Genomic DNA, 21,012 nt, shown 5'->3' with positions numbered 1-21,012 from the left:
TAGCATTACAAATGTTGCAGAAATGATGGTGATGACAGCTATATTTTACAAATCCGACTTTGTTTTTTTAGATAATCATTGGACTGGCATACGTCTCAGGCTAAAGGGAAACCAAGAGGTCCATGTATGGGCAGAAACCAATTAAGTTGAGCACTCACTGAATTGCTTTCTCAGCCAGGATGGGGAATGATTGACCACAAATTAAGCTGTACACACGTTAGACTGAAAGAGTTTACAGGTAAATGTGGCCCAAGGCCACTGCCACGTCATTCGTTGGCTGGAACACTTGCAGTGGTAAAGTGAGACGGAGAAGCTATTTAATTCTTTGCAAGAGGAGATCTTTATAAACTTTGGTGTGAAGGTAAAGAGGGAAAACTGAGCTTCCTATGCATGGCTGAGGACGGGAAGTCTGCCTACACCAGTGGTTCTCAACCCTAGCGCACTTCAGGAATTTCCTGGAGTTTAGAAAGAAGAAAAAAGAATACAGATGCTCAGGACTCGCTCAAGACCAATTACTCATGTTAAACAAGATTTATGGGAGGCCATTGTTTTGGACTAACCTCCTGCACTAGGTCCTAGCAGACTAGACCAAACTAGAATGGAGTCACTTGTGCTAAGTGCCACGTAACCAAACTGAACTTTGAAACAGGCCTGTTTTCCCAAAAAACAGGAGATTCTAGTTAATCTGAGTCAGTACAATAACGAAGTCCAATCTGTTTTAACCCTATAAGGAAAGTAACTTTGAAATACCCACTCTTTGTTTTGTTCTTCAGCCTTTTTTTGCCCATAAAGCCAACCTCCTCTGCGCAGCTCATTGGAACACTCTATTTGCTTTATGAAATGATCTATTTCTCGATTCTAGATCCTAAATATAAGGCAATTAGATCTTTAAACTAAACTTGTTGTAATTTTGTCTTCTGACACTCCCTATTACTGCAGGTGAAACCCAGACATCAGAGCAAGTTTAAAACTCCCCAGCTGATTCTATTCTGCAGGAATGTTTGAGAACAAAGTTGGAGTCATTAACATGGTATCCCCCTTTGAGGAATGCTTCCAGGTCACAAACCTTCTACAAAAGGGCTGTCCTGGCAACCTTGGGCAATTTCAGCTCCTAGGTCCGGAGTCAAGGGGCAGAACTTGGGTGATGGCGCTGACTTGAAGCAGCAATAGTTTAATAACTGACGTTCTCACGCACGTATCTCTGCAAATACCCTACAAAAGCCCTGAACCCAGAATGAAACTTAGAGACCGCACAACCCGCTCCGCCTATAGGAACTGCTACGGCACAGGCACAAATGCCGATGGCTGAATGCGCAGGCGCGGACCGGGGACTCGGGAGAAAGCGCATGCGTAGGCTTGAGGGCGGTGCTTCCGGTCGAAGCACCTTTTGGGGGCGGGGCCGGCGACACGCGGTGGGCGGCCCCTGAATCGCGACCCTGGTCCGGACCTGACCTGAATTGCGAACCCAACCCGGACTGCTACCCTGACCGCAACCCCTACCCCCGCCCACCCGCATGGCCCGGCACGTGTTCCTAACGGGGCCCCCAGGTAACCCTGCGGGGATCCCCATCTCCGAGAGGTCGAAGGGGTGGGGGCGCGCGGGCTGGGGGCGACCCTATGCTGTCGGGGAGGGTCCCCGGCTCCAGGGCTCCGGCCTCTGAGGTTCCCAGTTTAAATGGCGGGCTTGGTAGTCTGAAGAGTTTGTACTCCTTCCCGGAAAACGTGATTTAAAAGACACAGGGCCTAAAGGATTAGAACACACTTGTGAGGGGGTCCTAGACCAGCTTCTTGATGAAGGGCTGAAACCGCAGGGGCCAGCGGCAGCGGTAACTCCTACTGTAGTGTTGACGTTGTGGTCTGCACAAATAGTATTTCAAGAGATCTGCAGCAACCGCAATGTGAAGTGGAGATGTCTAGTTTCTGTTGATAATCACAGGTACTTCCTTACTGTGGGTCTTTGCTACATTGATCCTGCAAAAAAATGGTAAATTTTAGTTGGAGGAGAGCGAAACTGAAGTTGTAACCTTTCCCATCTAAGTTCATCCCCCCACCCCCATCCCCATCTCCATCCCCACAAATTCCTTCCACAGCTGAGGCCACAGGTGGAGAAGCTTTGGTACCTACAGGAGCCCTTCTCAGACACTCTTGCTTGTTCCTGTCGCTGTACCCTCCTGATGTCTGTCAGATCCCTCAACCCTGTGGCCTGTGGAGTTCTCATCTGAGAAGCAGGATAGCGTTGAGGTCAGATGAGAGGTGTAGGAGGAGATGCTTTTAAATCAAAGCGCTACCCATGTATCAAGCATTACTAAAAAGGACAGGTAGGCCGCATCAGATAGGCTAAAAAAAGAAAGATGGTTCTAAGAGTGGAGATAGTGATTTCTTCAGCTCCTTTGCAAGGCAAATCTAATTTTGAAGTTTATTGTGGGTTCAGATATCAAAGGCTGTAACCCTGGATCTAGAATTCTCTTTCTTTATTTTAATGATTATGTTTAGTCGTAAGTAGCAAAGGCTACAGCTAATATTGCAGACTTTGGGATTTTATCAGGCATTGGATGGGGGAGATGGGGAGCAGAGGTTGAGGAGGAGGAGGAGGGTGGTTTGAGAAATGCCTGCTATCTAAAGTCACTCGTAAGTATTGCAAAGAACTGTTTTCTGAAAGTTGGTTTGTCAATCCTTTATTTGAAACTTGGAATGCAGTTTGATACTCAGCAGGCTGACCCCAAGACATCTGTGTGTTTTATAATGGAGGTGTCCTGTTACCGTGATTGTATTGATGGTGGTTCTTGTTTCTGCTTTATCAAAGTCTTATCTACACGTATTTGAAAGACTCAAATAATTCTGCAGTGTAGCTCTCTTAAACCTGTCCTCCAACCCACGCACCTTTGTCTTTTCTCCTTCTCTTCTTAATGTAGTTACAACGTAATTTTCATTAGTCAATGTTTATAGATAATCACAACAGAGCCACATAGTAATCTATTATTTCTTTTCCATTTATTTATTTATTTTAGAGACAGGATCTTGCTCTGTCACCCAGGCTGGAATGCAGTGAAACAGTTATAGCTGACTGCATTCTCAAACTCCTGGGCTTAAGTGATCCTCCCACTTCAACCTCCTGAATAGCTGGATCTACAAGCGCATGCCACCACAGCCGGGTATTTTTTTTTTTTTTTTTTTTGTAGAGACCTGTCCTTGTTATGTTGCCCAGGCTGATCTCCAACTCCTAGCCTCAAGTGATCTTCCCATCTGGGCCTCCCCAAATACTGGGATTATAAGTGTGAGCCACCTTACCCATCTTTTTTTTCCCTCTTCTTATTGAGACAGGGCCTCTCTCTGTTGCCCAGGTTGGAGTGCAGTGGCACGATCTTGGCTCACTGCAACCTCCACCTCCCAGGCTCAAACCATCTTCCCACCTCAGCCTCCCTAGTAGCTAGTACTACAGGCATGCACCACCATGCCCTCTAATTTTTCTTTTTTTTTTTTTTTCTTTTACACATAACTTTTTTCCCCATTAGGAGTTATTGTCTGGTGTTTTTATTTGCCTAGTTTCTTTCTGTCTTCTCAACATGTTCAGACCGTCAGGTAAAGTCTCCTCTCAAAGAGGTCACTTTTTGTTGCATATCCTCTTAGTGCCCCTGGCACTTAGCATTTTTTCCGATTTCCAACTGTTTGTCCCCATGACTCATCTTGGAGGGCTTTCTCTGGTCCCTGGAGCCTACTTGGCCTGCAAACAGAGCAGGCCAGAAGAGCCAGGGAATTCCTGTGCCCTGGGATTAGCCTTCAACCTGTGATTGGTGAAAGTTGATAAATTCCCTACTTTCTCCTCAGACAGGATAACTGAGCCACTTGCCCGGACTTGTCCCTTAGGATTCCCCAGTGGGATGAAGCTCCAGCTGCCCCCAGTGGAACTTGCTTGATAGTGCACCTTATGCTGGTGTCCTTCCCTTCCCTTTCTGAATTTCTTCCCTACCCGTCCATCATGTTGTCACTGCCCAGGTTAAACTACCTGCACTTGAATCTTTATCTGAGGATCTGCTTAGGGGAGAACCAGAACCAAAATAATTCCAGAGCTTTCTGATCTGTTTCTGCCTGGTATACAGCTATCATCTCGAGGTCTCCTGAAGCAGAGGTCATTTCTTATCCAGACAGCATTGGGGTAGCAGCTTAACTAATGAAGAAAAAATTAACTGAAAGAAGATTCCTAGAGCTGAAGAAGCCAAAAGGGACTTTGCCCAAATGCTTCCTATTTATTGCTCTACTATGTTCTACACAACATACAGTCTCCACAGTATACCCTTTGTGAACAGGAATAGTTACCGTTGCTCCATTTTATCTTTTTCAAAATATAAACAGCATTTTTTGTTAGGATAAGAGTAAGACCCATTCAGTATAAGAATTAAAAAAAACAAGAAAAGTTTAAGGAAGAAAGTGACAATCACAGGGAATTTCAACATACAGAAATCAACATTGTAAATCTTTGTTCTGTATTCTTCTTGACATTTTTTTTTTCTGTAGACACATATGTATTTGACCATTTTTTAAAAAAACATAATGGAATGGTTTCTGCTATTAACCTGCTTTTTTCATATATTATTTTCATACATTGTGGTCTATTTTCCATGCTAATAAATACACATAAGCAGTATATTTTTTAATGGTTGCATGGTATTTCTGTGTATTTATGTGCTATTATATACATGGTGCCATGAGTTAGCATTCCCTTACTAATCAATATTTAGGTTGTTTTCAGTGTTTTGCTATTATAAAGAATGTTGCAGTGAATGTCCTGTTTCACACATTTGTACTGTTGACGTTGTTTCCTGAGGATGAATTCCTAGTCATGAACTACAGGGTGCTGTGGTAGGCGCATTGAAATTGCCCTTCAGAAAAGAAGTACCAGCTTACACATTCAGCAATGCCATTACTTGCATGAAACAGATTCTTTAGTGACTTTCCTAAAGCAGTTGTTACTGAGGGCCAGGGCTGGATTAGAATGTCATCATTTTATGTTCTGCACAGTTCTACCAGCTGCATGCTCACTGTGGCTTACTGTAGCCAGAATCCTCTTGCGTTGCTGTTCATGTTCCAGAAAGCCAGGTGCCATTATTTTAATGTGAAGTGTGAAGATAGTTACATTAAATAAGAATAATGGATCATATTTTATGTCAAGGAGGCTTAAAAGAGTGGGTAGTCTTAGAAATAGCATGATTTGCAACTCTGTAGTATCTCAAAATAGCTCACTTGCAGACATGCTAGGAGTTTTCTCTCTCTTTCCATTGTTGGGTAGTCATGATGCCACTTACTTAAATCCATATTGGGAACAAGGCTCATATTTTAAAAAGTCATGGTGACAGGTAAAGTCCCCTGTTGAAAGGTATGGTCCTTATGAGGGGTATAGCCTTGGGTAAAATACCTAACCACCATGTGCCTCAGTTTCTTCATCTGTAAAATATGCATAAGGATGGTAATTGCCTCAGAGGATGGTTGTGAGGACTTAACCAAGAAAATGCTTCCGAAGTGTGCTAGAACAGTGTCTGGCTCCATAATGTCGGTGATTAGTATTACTATATTAGGTAGCACCTGTTGGTGCTTGTAAACCAGTGAGTTCATCAGAGTAGTCAGCTGGCCAGGCTGGATGGAAAGGAAGGATCAAGGTGGGGAGGCTGAGGGGGCAGAGGTACATAGGTTCAAATTGGGGAAGGTGTGGGGGATAAAGGTGAAGAAATGCTTAGAGACCCTGGAGAAGATGATGTTGGAAGGAGTTGCCAACCTGATAGGCTTGCTGTTATGAAAAAGTTTGGAAGTGACCATTAACAGGGATGCTAATGGTATTTAAGAGACACATTTTCAGGAGTTACAACAATGTAAGTCAAAGGAGGAACAAAGTGATTTTCCCACTGTTAAGTGTAGGTCCGTTTGTAATCTCTTGAAAGCTGAAATCTTAAATTCCCAGCCCCTGACTCAAGTGTGACCAGCGTTACTTCCTGGGCAGAAAAATGGGAACTGTAAACCATTTCACAGGATGCAAATGGCACGGGAGAATATCATCAGGAACCTCTCAGTTGATTCTGGGATTGTGTATGTGACAAAATTAACAATGTTTCACAATTTAAAAATAAACCTCAAGATATCATTCACGTTTTTATTATGCTTGTTTCTACTTGAAATTAAGCATTTTTAACACCTGGAGCGATCAAAATTAAATTGAAGTTCATATTCATAAATCAATTTACAGCCCATTTCTCTACCTACCATAATTGCTGTCTCAGAGTCCACAAGTGCTGTGTGTGCTCTAGTAAGGGAATGTTTCCTAATGGGCTTTTCTTCTTTTTTTTTTTTTTTTTATTTTAGGGGTTGGAAAAACAACATTGATCCATAAAGCCAGTGAGGTCTTAAAATCCTCTGGTGTGCCTGTCGATGGATTTTATACCGAAGAAGTCAGACAGGGAGGGAGAAGAATAGGATTCGATGTCGTCACGTTGTCCGGCACCCGGGGGCCTTTATCGAGAGTTGGGTACTGATATTTCATTTCTGTGGTGTTTTATTATCTAAGCTCCCCTTCCATCTGTGCTTTGGGAGCTTTTCAACAAGAGCTAAATTCACCAAAAGCAGATACTCTGTTGGGTCCTTGGATGCCAATCTGCTTTCTCTTTAGCTTGAGAGTGTCTCCCTGGGCACAGGGTTGAGCCAAATGATGTCATCTATCCTCAAGAATCTTAGGCCTTTAGGGATTTCTCAGAGAAAGAAAACAGAATGAAACCGTCACATGAAAAAAGTATAAGAAAGTGATATTTTACTTAAAACTTATTCACCAAATCATAAACTCCTCTCACTTTATAATTCTTAGTCCTGTTTCTAGTGCCACTTTTCAAAGACTGCTGATGCAGTAGCTGCTTGGACCTTAAGAGATAGCCCTGCCATAACTGCAAGGCCCATTGTTGGAGGTGTGGACATTTAGGGTAGCTCTGTTCAAAGCAGAGAAGACCTGATCAGCTTTATAGACCACCGCATTTTGTGTTGGTCATTTTTAAGGATGATTTAGCATATGTGGAATGCCAGAGGCTCAGTGGAGCAGCTAAAAACCAGAAATCAATACAGGAGTTTTTCAACAAAGAACATAATGTCTTTTCCTTCAGGTTAGAGCCTCCACCTGGAAAACGTGAATGCCGAGTTGGGCAGTATGTGGTTGACCTGACTTCTTTTGAGCAGTTGGCACTCCCCGTCTTGAGGAATGTGAGTACGTGGTTTCTGCTTTTTGAACCCATCTGCTCTTAGTGTATTGTGGGAATTGCTAGCCATGGAAACATAATGTCTTTTGCTCTTAAAGGCCCCAGTTTTGCATTTTACAGTTGAAAAGTCATCAGGTGATTGAGTCTTAATAAGGATAAACAACATAATTTGCTATCACTCTGAGCTACAAGTAAATTCCTATAAATTCAGTACATATAAATATTTTATTTTGGAAAGGCCCTTGATGCCTAGGTACCAACATTCCCAAAGATAAGTCTTTCCTCTGTCTTCTCACAGTCATGTCTTAACCTGGTTTCACAGCACAACCAACATTTAGGAAGAGAAAATGTCATTATATGAACATAATAGCCAGTTGTTATTGAATGCCTACCAAGTACTGTAAGCAGTTAACGCATTATATTATTATATTACCTTTTTTAAAAAAGAAAAAACTTTATTGACATCTTACGGCGTCTTTCTTTCTACTTTGAAAGCCTTTTATTTCAGTCCTTGCCTAATTACCCTGGCTAGAACCTCCAGTCCAACATTGAATAAAAGTGGTGAGAGTAGACATCCTTATCTTATTCCTAATCTTAGAAAGTATTTAGTCTTTCACCATTATGTATGATGTTAACTATGTCTTATTTGTATAGAGTTTACTCAGGCGTATTTTGTTGAGGATTTCTGCATCTTTATTCACAAAAGATAGGGTCTGTAGCTTTCTTGGGATATTGTTGTTTAGTTTTGGTATCAGGTTAATACTGGTCTAATAGAGTTAGGAAGTATTTCCTTCTCTTCTAATTTTTGGAAGAGTTTGTGAATGATTCATATTAATTTTTTTTTTTTGAATGATTGATAGAATTCACTAGAGAAGCCATGTGGGCTAGGTTTTTCTTGGTGAGAAGCTTTTAAATTACCAATTCAATCTCTTCTTATAGGTCTGTTGATTTTGTATTTTTTTGTTGTATCAGTTGTGGTAATTTGTACCTTTTAGTAATTTGTCCATTTCATCTGAAGTATCTAAGTTGCTGGCATACAGTGGTTCATAGATTCACCTATAATGCTTTTTATTTTGTAAGATTGGTGGTATTGTCACTTCTTTCATTCTTTATTTTAGTTATTTAAATCTTCTCTTTTTTTCTTGGTCAGTCTAAAAGTTTGTCAATTTAGATGATCTTTTCAAAGAACCAACTTTTGTTTTATTGATTATGTATTGTTTTATGTATCTATTTATCAGATATTTATCAAGTACTGCATATACAGTCATGAACAAAACAGACATGTTTTCTACTCTCTCAAAACTGTTAGTCTAGTGGGAAAGGTAGACACTAAGTAAATTTATACTTGTCGTTGTCATTAATGCTGTGAAAGAAAAGAACAGGGTGCTATGAGAGGGAGGGACAGGAAGAACTGCCTTTAGACCAAGGAAGCAGGAAAGAGTTCTGAGAAGATGACATTTAAACAGAAAGGAAAAGGTGAGAGGGCACTGGAGAGAGAGAGTTAGTATCAGGGTATTTGTATGTGTCAGGGTGGGGAGGTCTGGGGAGAATATTCTAAATGGCAGGAACAGATACATTAAGACCTCAGAGCCCTGGAGCAGGACTAGGCGAAGAAGGTAAGTTTGGTAAGGTGGGGGCCATGAGACGCAGGGCTCTGTGGACCATGTTAAGGAATGTGAGTGTCATTTAATCTATTACAGACTTACTACTTTGATTTGTGAAAATTAAATGATACAGACCTGTCTCAAAAACCAACTATAAACCATCCAGAGGTTTCCATGGCACCAAGAATAAAGTCCAAGGTCCTTCCAATGGCCTAGAAGGCCCTGTAGCCCTGTGATATCTGGCCTTACTAACCTCTGACCTCATCTTGCCATTCTTCAGCCACACTGGTTCAATCAGACTTCCCACACATGCCAGCCTGAGGCCTTTGGCACTTGCCATTTTTTTTGGTGAGCACACTGTCTTCCCAGATCTTTGCCTCTCTGCTCCTCAACATCCAGAGCTCAGCTGAAGTATGTTGTGGTGGTTGCCCAAAGGCTGCTGAAGATTTTAGCTATAGCCTCTGAGGACATCCTCTAATCTCAGAGGGCTGGTGGTATCTTATGGTCTGTTTCAGCAGGAGCTTGTGCTTCTTGGAACCCACCAAGTTCTCCTTTTCCTCTTAAGCCCTGTTTCCTCCTCCCACCTCCTTCTTCCCTAATTCCTTCCTCTTGGAACTTTCCCTCAGTTCCTGTGCTGGGGACTCTTGTGGCTGCTGTGTTGCGCGGGAGCAGAGAACATGGTACTTTTCTTTTTAGTTGTTTTCCCATCACATACATTCCTCTCTACTTAAATGTTTGAAAGGCAAGTGAAATACTTCAAATGAAATTCCAAGTGAAGATTCTGGTTTTAGGAACTGACTGGGTCAATACAAAGAATTTTTTACTTACCCTGCTCAGACAGAGTAGACCAAATCCTGGGAGAAGAGTTTGCACAGGTGTTTAGTGTCTAGCTGCAAGATTATATAAGAGATCATATGCTGACCAGATCAGAGCATGAATCTGTTTTTTAATTAAAAAATAAAGAAATACAGACTTCGCCCAACTTTTTATATTCTGGTTGCCAAATGCAGACATGTACATTCCATGTAGAAAAAGTTCCTGGCAGGGGATTTGATATGGTTTGGCTCTGTGTCCCCACCCAAATCTCATCTCGAATTGTAATCCCCATGTGTGGAGGGAGGGACTTGAAGGGAGGTGATTGGATCATGGAGGTGGTTTCCCCCATGCTGTTCTCCCAATAGTGAGGGAGTTCTCATGAGATCCAGTGGTTTGAAAAGTGGCAGTTTCCCCTGCGCTCTCTTTCTCTCCTGCCTCCACGTGAAGAATATCGTTGCTTCCCCTCCGTCTTCCACCATGATTGTAAGTTTCCTGAGGCCTCCCCAATCATGCGGAACTGTGAGTCAATTACACCTCTTTTGTTTATAGATTATCCAGTCTCACGTAGTTATAGCAGTGTGAAAATGGACTAATACAGGATTCTTACCCAGTCAGGGTCATGGATTTCTTTTCTGGAGCAGAAATTTTTCTCCCGTCATACATATTTTATGGGAGTGAAGAAAGGAGAAGGAATTAGTGTTTTGTCTTTATACTAAAGAAAAAAATGAAAAGAATATTAATTAAAATAATTAGGCAACAAAACTGGGGAGTATAAACAGACCATTTTTGATACTGGCAATGAAAACAACCAAGTAAACTGGAAGTGTTAGAAATCCTTTATAAAGGGACACAGTGTTAGTTCATAGTGCTGGGATCTATGAAAACACAAATTCCAATAATAAGAAATATCCATTGTGTGTAAGAAATTTCACTATGTATGAGTGAAAGATAGTTTGAGGGTTATATGTGTGTGTGTGTGTGCGTGTGCGTGTGTGTGTGTGTGTGTGTTAATACTACAAAAAAATAAGAAGTACTTCTCTAATTAGGCCAAGCAGGGCTATGCCTATTTGCAGGTGGGGAAGTAAAGATGTGGCTGGGACTGGTTGCAGTGGCGCATGCCTTTAATCCCAGCTCTTTGGGAGTCTGAGGCGAGCAGATCACTTCAGGCCAGGAGTTTGAGACCAGCCTGGCCAATATGGTGAAACCCAGTATCTACTAAAAACAAAAACAAAAATTAGCTGTGTATGGTGGCACATGCCTGTAGTCCCAGCTACTCAGGAGGCTGAGGCAGGAGAATTGCTTGAACCCGGGAGGCAGAGGTTGCAGTGAGGTAAGATGGCACTGTTGCATTCCAGCCTGGGCACCAGAGCAAGACTCCATCTCAAAAAAAAAAAAAAAAAAAAAATTGTGGCCGGGAGCTCAAGAGCAGCTCTAGGCGAGGGAGAGGCTCAGGAGGCCCAGGCACAACCCAGGTCCACCTTGCAAAGCTGCTCTGGTTACGTTTCTCTTTTCTCTTTCTTTTTTTTTTTTTTTTTTTGAGACGGAGTCTTGCTCTGTCACCCAGGCTAGAGTGCAGTGGTGCCATCTCAGCTCACTGCAACTTCCGCTTCCTGGGTTCAAGCGATTCTTGTGCCTCAGCCTCCCCAGTAGCTGGGATTACAGGCGCCTGCCACCGCGCCTGGCTAATTTTTGTATTTTTAGTAGAGACGGGGTTTCACCATCTTGGCCAGGCTGGTCTCGAACTCCTGACCTCGTGATCCACCCGCCTTGGCCTCCCAAAGTGCTGGGATTACAGGTGTGAGCCACTGCGCCCGGCCTGGTTACATTTCTTTAGGCAGGAATGGAGCCTGAGCATCATGGTCGCTCGTGAGAAATAAAGAAAAATAGAGTGTGTGTGGTAAGTGTTCTAGACTTAGGAAGGTTTTTGGAAAGCCTCTAGTAGGGTTGACTGTTAATTTTTTTCATTCCATGAGTTAACTCTTTCGTTATTTGTCCAACATTTGTTATTTTCCTGAGTATTCAAGTTCTAGATATTCATGGTTAAAAAAAATTATAAAAAATGTAAAATAAAAATAAAAAATACAATGTGAATAACTCATAATCTTATCACTAAGTTAGCCAATGTTAGCTTATTTTGTTTCTGCCCGTTTTGTATACCTGGTTTATTTATTCAGTCATTCAAGATCAGGGAAAATGTTGTGTATAGTTTCATAGGCTTGGTGTGTCTCCCTTAATATGATTGAGGGACATGGGAATGGTCTCACAACACGCTGATCTTCAAAGCTGGGAGATTTTAGTGGTTTCATCCTATTTGATGGTTTGAGTTTTCATCTTTGATTTAACTATTACTCCCTCAGTGTTGGGCATTCAGGTTCTGTATCACCATTGTAAGTAACCTTGCAACAAAGCACCCTTTATACATGAGTCTTTTTCTCTAGCCATGATTGTTTGCCTGGGGAGGGTCTAAAAGGTGAAGTCTGAGCTGGTGGGGTGTGAACCTTCAAGGTCTTCATGGTGCTGCGTTGACTTTGTGTCCCACTGCCAGGGTGTGAGTGTGCTTGTTCTGCTGCACTTTGCCAGCCCTGAGCGCTCTACTTATTTTCAACACACTGCTTTATTTTGATTTGCATTTTTCAGTTACTAATGGGGTTAAATGTTTTTCAGTTGTTCATTAAGTTTTCCTTAATTTAAGTTGTTCATCCATTGCTCTTCCCGTTTATTTTCTTTGGGCTTAAATAGATCTTTTATTAAGCAGATAGCCTTTTTATATTATTGATTCTGTTTTTCTCAGTTTAGCACTTCACTTTGGTGATTGTTTTCCCTTCAACATAGAGAAAAGTCTGTCCCTGTTCCAAATTTATATAAAATTTTACCTATATATTTTTCTGCGTGCTTTTTTTAAACATTTATGTTTTCAATCCATTTGGATTTATCTTGAGTGTAATATGCTATGAGATTCTCAACTGATTTTCTTCCAGATATTTAGCCAGTTTACTAAAACTGTTTGTTAAATAACCCATTTCTAATTAGTTTTTTATGCTTAATTAATTATATTAAAACTATGTGTGCTTGTATGTGTAGTGTTTCAGTTATCTGTTCTCTTCCATTGATCTGTTTGATCCTTGCATCAGTACCATAGTATTTTAATTACCATGGTAATCGTTTTTATTTTTCTTCTTCAAAAAATGGCCTTGTTCAGAAACTGTAGTAATGGTGGCGCTAGTAGTAGTAAACCATTATTGAGTGCAAACTACATGCCAGGCATGAACTCATTTAATCCTCAGAACACTATCACTATATTCTTATTTTACAGGTGAGGAAACTGAGGCATAGAGTGGAAAGTTACTTGCCCAGGGACACACTGATTGTGTAAGTGGTAGAGCTGGAGCGAACTATAGAATCAAGACTTTCCTATCTATTAAAAAAAAAATGTCTTATATAGAGTGATCGGGACTATAGCTATTTTGACATAAAGGGTGTCTTAATTTTTCAGATAATCTTAATTCTCCACAGCCCAAAACATGTTTCTCTTTCTCCATTTATTTCTTTAAAATTTTTATTGGTGAGGTTATTCATAGGGCTCTCCTATTTTCTGGTGCTACTGGAATTAGGATTGTTTTTTCTGTTTCCTAATGATCAAGGCTGATAAGATAATGCTGGCCTTTTTCATAATGGCCTTTTTGACAGCTACCCTGAATGCTTTATTAAAATTTGATGCAATGTAAGATGTAACATTTTATTGATTTTCAACATATCTCCTACTCACACAAAATGGAGACAATAGATTATAATGTTTTAAAGAACAAAGGACATCTACTCAAAGCCCTGTTTTCCAGGTGAACAGTGTCATTGTTTACAAAGATCTGTGAAAGGGAGAGTAAGCTAAAATCAGAACACCCAGGGAAAACCAACATAGTTTGAACCTTGTATTTTCCTGTTTTGATTAAAATAAGGCTTTAAAGTATATTTGTTTTTGCGAGCAGGATCTACTTTTGATTCTGAAATAGGCTCTGCTTTGGAAAATCTTAGAAACTTCCTTTGAAGGTGAGAGGACTCCCGTCTAGGGAAAAGTATTTTGTTTTTGTTTTTTTAGACTCTTGACCTGGAAGTGTTCCTTAGTGTTTCAGGACACTTGGATTTAGAAAGAATGCAGAAAAACCAAGTTCTAGTCAGGATCCATTCTTGAAAGATTGACAAGCTCCTCAGCATTGCTAGAATTTCCGTCATTGCTGTTAGCAAATGTGGCATTTGATTCTTTGTTCTCTCTCAGCTTCTGCTTCTCTGCCTCATGTATTACAAGTACGTAATGCAGGATCAGCCAGGGAAATTAAAAGCTATCTGGTGCAAACAGAAAATCAGTTTTTAAACTGTCAGTAAGGACATTCCTGCAGTGAATCAGCATAAGAAAATGAAGTGAAAATTCAGCATGAGGTTGACTCTGCAGTTCATTTTGCAAGATTTGTCATGGCAAATCTTCATAATTTCTATTGAGCAGAGACTGAGACTTTATTATTTCTGATTGTTGGTGAGATTCTGTGGATTTAGATGCTAAGCAGGCTTTTGCCCTGGGTTATGACACTTCCATGTCTTTCTTCTTGTAGTCCACTCTCAAGAAACACAGAAACGTTGCATGCTCCTTAAGTCACACGTCCCTTAGGCTGGACTGGGGTTGAGTTTGTGTAAACTGTTGCCGTTTTTCCTTTTCCTCGCTCACTTTGTCCCATTTCCAGCATTTCCTTCTGTCTCGCCTCCCGTGCATATCAGTCTAAAACCACACTCCATTAGGAGGAAGTTCATACAGGGTGAGTTGGTTGTTTTCTTGAATCTGGTACTGAGAAAGTACATATGTGTGTGTTTTCTTTTTTTGATAATTTTTTTAACTTCATTTGGATAAAATTTTACTCTTAGAGAAAGTTATAAGCATTATAGTGCAAGAACACCTGTATACTCTCATTATCCAGAGTCACCTGTGTTTATCATTTGCCTTGTTTGCTTGTTCTCTCTCTCTCTCTCTCTCTGTGTGTGAGTGTGTGTGTGTTTGTGTGTGTGTATAAATATATAAGCTGGAAGGGGGTGACTATTTGAGAATACATTGCAGTCATCAAGGTACTTTACTCCTAAATGTTCAGTATATTTTTCCTAAAAATAATGATATGCTTTTACATAATCAATACAGTTATCAACCTCTGTCAATCTTACATTGAAAAAAATACTTTAATCTATCGTTAGTGTTCTAGTTTCATCAGTTGACTTAATATTTTTTGTAACATTTCTTTTCCTCCAGATGTTACACTTAGTTGTCACATCTCCATGGCCTCCGTTAATTTGGAACATTTGCACAGTCATTCTTTGTCTTCCAGGACATTGACATTTGTAAAGAATATAGTTCCAATTTAAAAGAACATTCCTCTTTTGGAGTTTTTCTGATGTTTCCTCATGACCAAATTCAGCTGGAATACTCCATAAGTCATAAGTGATGATGCATCCTTCTCGAGTATCTCATCTGGAGGTGTGTGATGTTTAGTGATATAAATTTTGATTACCTGATCAAGGAATAGTCCTATTTCTCCACTGTATAGTTACTATTTTTTTCTTTGACACTAATGAGCAGTGAGTGGGGAGATAGTGTGAGACCATGCGCATCCTCCTCATCAGATTTCCCCTAGCCAATTCTAATTTTATCTAAGCTTTATTAGATCATCTTAAGATAAAAATAATTTTCTCTTGAGGCCTTAATTGGCAAGCAGATTTAACTACTCTCTTTTGAAATACTTTCTCTAGCAAGGTGAGCAGTAATTAACAAACATAAGATTACTATACATTGAAGCTGAACTAAAAAAAAAAGCCATAATGGCTAAGCTTTTTTCCACTCTAAGCTGTACTTCTCTCTGTTTGTATCCGGTTACCTCCCCATTAGAAAAGCCATCACCATTTTATTATAGCAAAAACAATCAGTTCTTTCTCCTCAGGCAGTTTCTAATGAAAAGGGTATCAGGTATCAGAGATACTAAACATTTACCAAAAGCTTAAATATTGATGACAATTTTTACTAAGCAAGTGAAATTTTTTTTTATTTGGTTTTTGTAAACACTGGCAGGAAGGTGGACATATCAGGATACCTGGTCATAACTCTTTCACCGTCTGCTCGGGGGTGTGCTCCTGGTAGAGGAGAGAAGTCCTTTTATTTTATCATATCTGCCTACTGCAGTGGGCCATTCACTATCCATACTTGATGAAATGATTTTGGTGATGTTATTCTCAGACCCAAAATATGTGTTCTTTTTGAGTAATTTAGAGCAATATGATTACTCCAAATAAATTGAGGTTTTGTGCCTATGCCTCTGTAGATCCCTAAACACCAGAGTGCTGTTCTTTCTTATTGGAGAGGAAAGCAGTTTCTTCATGGTTAGGTCAGTTTCCTAGAATGCTATTCTTTATTTCAGAATCAAAGTGTGAGGCGTATTGCACACAGGGTGTGGAAGAGAGCTTTGAAGTCAGGTGATCTCTGGTTTGACTCCAGCTCTGTCGCTGTGCTCTCAGTGAGTTTTGAGTAAATACCTTAATGCTTAATTTCCTTTCGTCATCTGTGAAACAGATGCTGTTACCTGCTATGTGAAGTTGCTGGGAGGACCGAATGTAATGCTTGTAAAGTGCCTTGGCCCCTGGCTCCTAGGAGGTGCTCAGCAGAGCAATAGCTGTGATTGTTTTCTTGAGGAGTTAATTGAGGTGATGGATGGCAGTACCTTGAGAGGAGCCTCCCATCACAATTTGGTTTGGTTTGCCGGGGAGCTGGGGTCCAGAGTGGGACAGTAATCTGTCATGGAGTCCCAGGAGCCCAAATGTGCAGGCCAGTCCCAAGTGCTCAGAGAATGAGGAGGACAAGGAGTACTGGGCTCTCCATCTCTCTGGACTGACTGTCAGCCAGTAGGTGTTGTTTCAGTCCCAAGATAGCTTGGAAAACCCCATGGCTACCATTCAAGCACTCTTCAGTCAGGTGACCATGTGGGTGAGCCCCTGTGAGTCCCGAGAGGCCATTTAGGACATCCAGGAAGAGCCTCAGAGCTAGTCTGTCTGTGTGCCGGGGCGAGGATCTCTGGCATATCCGGGGGAGCAGCTTCTGCCCAGAGCATGCCTGACTTGGGAAGGGCGGGGCTACCAGGCGCCGTCGGGCAGTCTAGACACCTTGTCCTGGCTATGCCCTGGAGACTCACAGTCCATATGCCACCAGACAGCAAAGGGATTATGAAACTTGAAGGCTTGGAATAAACACATAAAATATGACCAGAGCCCTGCATTTTTAGCTAATAACTTCAGTGGGTGAGGAATTGTGGGCTGGCTCAGAGATGGCTGCTGTTACCACCATTTGCCTTTCTGCCTCCCTAGAACTTGCTGCTGTTTGGGGGAAGGGCTATAGTTTTGCTGCCTAACTTCTGATAGACACTCCTGATCCACTTTCATGACTTTCAATACTTGCTGTCCCAGATGGGTAAGCTCAGGAGCTAGTCTGTGTGTCTGATATTAAAATGAAACAATCCAAACAGTTCTCCTAAAATTAACATTAATACCACTAGAAATATTTATTATGCAAATAATTCAGAATAAGGCAAAGACCACTTGGATTAGCTTGCTCTCAGTTTGATATTTTGGTTAAATGAAATTATTTTATATTTATATGTTCTTTGTATTTTTAAAAGTACATATAAAAATAAACAAAGGACCCCAAAAAAATCACACTATTTTCAGGTCTCTGATATAACTGGTATGAAGATATTTGTTGTTCTGATCTTTCTGGAAAGCAAACTAGCTGAGTGTAACCAAAGTTATAAAATTATTCATAGCTTCTCTTATCCCTGGCTGGTCAATTTTAGGACTCTATCTAAGGAAATATCTTCTCTCCCGGAACAGGGAAACTAAAAGTGTGCTTCATGGATGAACATTTATAATCAGCTGAAGTGGAAGCCTGTGAGGGGTGTGACCAGGAAGGCTAGTGTGTTACATAGGACTGAGGTGTGGCACTAGGAAGCAATGCTGCCTGTGTTGTCCTCTAAGGAGAGGCTGTGAGGGGAGGAAAGGGTGCTCCTCAGTTGGTGTGTACACCCCAGATGGTGTGTACATCGTGATTCTGACCACGTGGCTGAGAGCCACCTACAGTTTTTACACACTCCTTACTCCAGCAGCTGCAGGTGGAGTTTCTCTGGGAGCTTGTTAGGACTCTCCCCACACCGGGGGTTGGGGAGGGGTTCCTGATCATCTTCAAACCTGGGCCCCTATTGTTCTAAGTCTGCGTCTCTATCAATTTAGAACAATGTAAAGGGGGTGAATGTTTGTTTACTTACTTATTTCTTTGTTTCCCTCTAAAGTTGCTTGAATTTATATAGAAATAAAACCGTTACACGTTATAGTGGTTCTTTTTTTAAGACCTTGAGTGTATGATCTTGTACTATTTAGAAAAGCAAGCTGAGTGTCTACATGCTTCAGAGTGGCTCAGCAGCTGACATCTTTCTCTCAACTGAATATGAATAACTTGCATTTTTAATTAAAAATCATAGATTTATTTTTGAGATTCCTGAAGTTCCTGGATTATAAAATTCCCCAATTCTGGACAGATTGAGGATTTTATGTAAGCTAAGGTTTTAAAATGAGGATTTCCAATTGGTAGAAAGTAATGTATACATGTGTGTCCAAATTCTTTTGCGCTGAAACTTAAATAAATGTCGACGAGCTTTCACTGGTGAATGTTCTAGAGGATTGCAGGAAGGCTGGTTGTTGAAGAGCCACACACTTTCTCCCTGTACGTGTGTATTTACACATGGCCACGTGCATTTTACTATCCTCATGTATATAGTCAAATAAATACATGTGCATGTGTACACACATTCTTTCATATCGCTTCTTGTCTGATTTGGCACCTTCCAAAACTGTCATTTTGAGGTGCCAGAAAAAGTTTTATTTTGGCTTTTAGATGACAGCCTCCAGAGGAATGGCATCCACAATTACTCATCGTCTCTGGGGGCAGCAAAATGTCCACAGCATTTTGGAACAGTCGGGTCAGTTGGAGTGGCATGCTCCCAGGAAAACAGAAACCTTCTTGTACTGTTGTCTGTTTTTATTATCATAGACAGGTGGTTGGTAGCTATTTTATTTCTCCCAAATATGGCTTTCATTTTGGAGGAAAAACTTGGAATAAGTAGTGACTTACTTCATAGATGCCCTGCCCTTCTCCCCGACCCCCCCAGTGGAGGGTGACATTGCTCCTTCAGCTCCCCACTTCTCAGCTCTGGGACATCGGTGAGTTTCCCAGGAAGGATGCAGATGAGGACAACCATGTACCTGCCCTAAGTGGGGAGACCAGGTGTGTGTACAGATAAACTTAATAGAGAGGCAAAAATGAAGCGTGTCAGAAACACGGAAGTGTGGAGATTGTTCAGACCTCTCTTGGGTGATTACAGTGGACTCCTTCTTGATCTTTTAGTTGATAAAATGAGAGGAAAAATATTTCATAAGTGTACAATATGCAGTAGGAAAATAAAGTACTGCTTACTTAAAAGTCTGGAAAACACTGCTGTACTGCTTCCATGCAATCACAACTGGGGTTTAGACACCCTCTATCTTATCTATTCCAAAAGGGGTCTAACATGTGTTTCTGACTCCACAGCCAGCAGTCTTTCTAGCACAACTTGTGATCCTCCCTGAACTAGACTCTTTCGGCTGTGGGGGAAGACTCCCACCTCTGTGTGTGCCATCGAGGTCCTTTAGGATCTGGGCCCGCAGCTCCGTCTGTCACTGGCTGCCCCTGGTTGCCACTGATCCCTGCCACCAGCCACACTGTACCATACGCTGCTTTGGCTTTTGGAATTTGAACAAAATCTAGCTTAACTCAGACATGCCCTCTAGGACTATATTGCTGTCATCATTTAAGGAATCAGAACTGTAGTGAAGAATACTTTGTAAATCAGCTTTACATACAGTTTTCAAAATAATCATGTATACAAACATATATAAGGTGTGTTTGTCATTCACCATTCATTGAAGTGTTTATTACATGTTCTGTTGTGTCCCTCCCAGGGAAGAATCAACCAAAGTCCTGTCAGCCTTCTCTAGGAAGACTTTCTATAGAGGACGTGTGTGTTAGTTATATGTTGCTATGGAACAAGTTATCTCAAAATTTAGCAGCTTAAAACAACAAACACATTATTGTACACAGTATCTGAGGATCAGGAATCCAGGTACAGCTTAGCTCGGGTTCTGAGGTTGCAGTCAAGCTGTTGGCTGGGGCTGTGGTCATCTGAGGCTTGACTGGGAGGGCCCTGCCTCTAAGCTTGCTCATGTGGTTGTTGGCAGGTTCATTTCCTCTTGGCTGTTGCCATGAGGCCTCAGTGCCTCACCACGTGGACCTCACCGTCAGCTGCCTGAGTATCCTCACAGCATAGCACTTCTCTTCCCCCAGAGTGAGTGATTCGAGAGAGGGGATCCAAGACAGAGATCAAGCTTTATATTTATATACAACCAGAAAATAAGTGGCACCCAAATACCTCAGGCTTAAAAGAAATGAGACAGCAAGCGTGGGAGCCTCTGTTGATAATAATGGCCTCTTTTTTCCATTTTGAGCCATATGAGATTCCCTACGTGCTGTGGGGGAGATAACCGCTCTAGGCAGATGCTTGTGTATTTCATGATCTGGTCCGTAAGCATTGCTGGAAAAAGGTGAAAATTAAAAGGAAACGAGTCTTGGCTAAAGGGGAAGAAAAGTAAGTACAATTGCATCCTTTAGATCTCAGATTCTCTTTCTCATGACTTTATTCCAATTTATGTCCATTACTTCCTTGAACATCCCACTGGTAACAGGCATAGCTGCCAGCTTCCAAGAGTCCCAATGATTCCCAGCTCCTGGGACTCACCCTTGTGCAGTCCCCTCCCGCACAGTACCGGGGTGGTCTGTGGGATGCTGTCATTTTTCGAAATCCAGTAAAAAGGTTTCTGTCTTTTTTACCTCATTGGTGAGTGATTGGGGAGTAGGGCCCATGGGCCCTTTGGTTAATGTGACTCTGGTGTCTCAGTAAAAGTCTTTGTCATTCTCAGGCCGACTGCAGCAGTGGCCCAGGGCAAAGAGTGTGCGTCATCGATGAGATTGGGAAGATGGAGCTCTTCAGTCAGCCTTTCATCCAAGCTGTTCGTCAGACGCTGTCTGCCCCAGGGACTATAATCCTTGGCACAATCCCAGTTCCTAAAGGAAAGCCACTGGCTCTTGTAGAAGAAATCAGAAACAGAAAGGATGTGAAGGTGTTTAATGTGAGTACAGCCAGTCCTCCATAATCAGTGGAAATGGAGCAGATGATCTAAAATAGCAGATGGCTCTAAAATATATC

At 41.4% G+C, this 21,012-nt stretch overlaps 1 protein-coding gene across 2 annotated transcripts in view; it reads left to right on the top strand.

The window, feature by feature from the left end:
- Positions 1-1,336: 1,336 nt before the first annotated feature.
- The window catches only part of NTPCR (nucleoside-triphosphatase, cancer-related), a 28,176-nt gene continuing 8,500 nt past the window's right edge, over positions 1,337-21,012 (top strand). Inside the window, exons 1-4 of one of the 2 annotated variants that reach the window (XM_054479382.2) lie at positions 1,337-1,548; positions 6,349-6,511; positions 7,134-7,230; positions 20,726-20,935. In XM_054479382.2, coding sequence (XP_054335357.1) covers positions 1,515-1,548; positions 6,349-6,511; positions 7,134-7,230; positions 20,726-20,935 — 504 coding nt within the window. In that variant the 5' untranslated portion in view covers positions 1,337-1,514. Of the gene's footprint in view, positions 1,549-6,348; positions 6,512-7,133; positions 7,235-20,725; positions 20,936-21,012 lie in introns of both variants that reach the window. The other variant, XM_054479391.2, reaches the window with a different exon arrangement.

Source organism: Pongo pygmaeus, chromosome 1, assembly GCF_028885625.2.
Source record: "Pongo pygmaeus isolate AG05252 chromosome 1, NHGRI_mPonPyg2-v2.0_pri, whole genome shotgun sequence".
NCBI lineage: Eukaryota > Metazoa > Chordata > Mammalia > Primates > Hominidae > Pongo > Pongo pygmaeus.
This window is presented reverse-complemented; position numbering and strand designations above follow the sequence as displayed.